The sequence below is a fragment of the Odontomachus brunneus genome, unplaced genomic scaffold, assembly GCF_010583005.1.
Source record: "Odontomachus brunneus isolate Ranch 3 - 2012 unplaced genomic scaffold, Obru_v1 Obru_scaffold_297, whole genome shotgun sequence".
NCBI lineage: Eukaryota > Metazoa > Arthropoda > Insecta > Hymenoptera > Formicidae > Odontomachus > Odontomachus brunneus.
The window spans coordinates 218,493-219,560 of NW_022639747.1; the positions used below are offsets into that span (position 1 = coordinate 218,493).

The following is a 1,068-nucleotide window of genomic DNA, read 5'->3' on the forward strand; positions in this document are numbered from 1 at the left end:
AGCCAGTGTCGCTGGAGTACGGTCATAGGCGCAAGTCCCCCTGCGTCGGTGCTCAGGGGTGCGAGACGGAGCGGAGCCGCGGTCGTGGTCGGAGCCGCCGGAGGACATAGCGGTAGCTGTAGGCGGGCCCACAGGTCGGCCCCAATGATCATGTCTTCGATCAGGGCCGGCATTACAAAAAAATCGTGGCTGACTACGTGCCGCCCCACTTGCAGAGGCAGCCGCACAGTGCCGGCGAGGGTAACGGTCGCTCCATTCGCCAGCCTGAATTCTTTTTCCCCCAGTCGGGGCGTACAGCGTACTCGCCGCGCCAGGTCGGCGGTGCCGTGATTAATGAAGGAGGCCTCCGCGCCGGAGTCTATAAGGGCCCGTACGGCATGTCCCCGCAAGCGGAAGGTGACGAACGGGCGCGGCTTGTATTCTATTCGGACTCCGTCAGGGACCGGGGCTCGGCCTGGTATACCCCGGCCCGGGTGGCGTTTCCCGGCCGTGGATGGCACTCTCGGGTCAGGATTCCATCCTTGCCACACTCTGAGCAGAACTTTCGTGCGGGCCGTCTACAGTTCGTTCGTGTATGTCCCCGTTCCTTGCACCTCCAGCAACACTCCCTGCGGTTATAGGCGGCGGCCAGGGTGGGATGTCGCGGTCGTTCTGGGGGCCGGAGGGTGGAACCGCTGGCCGTGATTGCCTTAAATTCCGCCGTCCGGGAGCCTAGCTCGGCGAGGGTCCTGACATCATCCCGTCGTACGTGCAGTTTGTACTCGGGTAGGAGGCCCTCGTATAGTTGTTCTACCTGTTCATCCACCTCCAGGCGGCCGGCTCGCCGCATGAGGGTGAGCACCGCTGTGGCGTATTTGGCGTATGGCTCTCCTTCCAGCCGGCGCCGATGCTGTAGCTCCCGTACTAATTGGGCTCGGTAGCGCCGTGGCAGGTATTGTTCCCGAAACGCGCGGATAAAGTCATCCCAGTGGGTCCAGCTGGCGCGGTGGTTTCGGTACCACAATAGAGCGTCGTTACGTAGGAGCTCTGGTAGCCCGGTTAGCATTTGAGATTTGCTAAGTCCGTATC

The 1,068-nt window shown here is 62.5% G+C and overlaps 1 protein-coding gene across 1 annotated transcript; it reads right to left on the reverse strand.

The window, feature by feature from the left end:
* Positions 1-421: 421 nt before the first annotated feature.
* On the reverse strand, positions 422-1,045 carry LOC116853260 (activity-regulated cytoskeleton associated protein 1-like). The gene has a single exon (XM_032834241.1). It carries the CDS (start codon positions 1,043-1,045, stop codon positions 422-424), a length of 624 nt encoding a protein of 207 aa, XP_032690132.1.
* Positions 1,046-1,068: the final 23 nt, after the last annotated feature.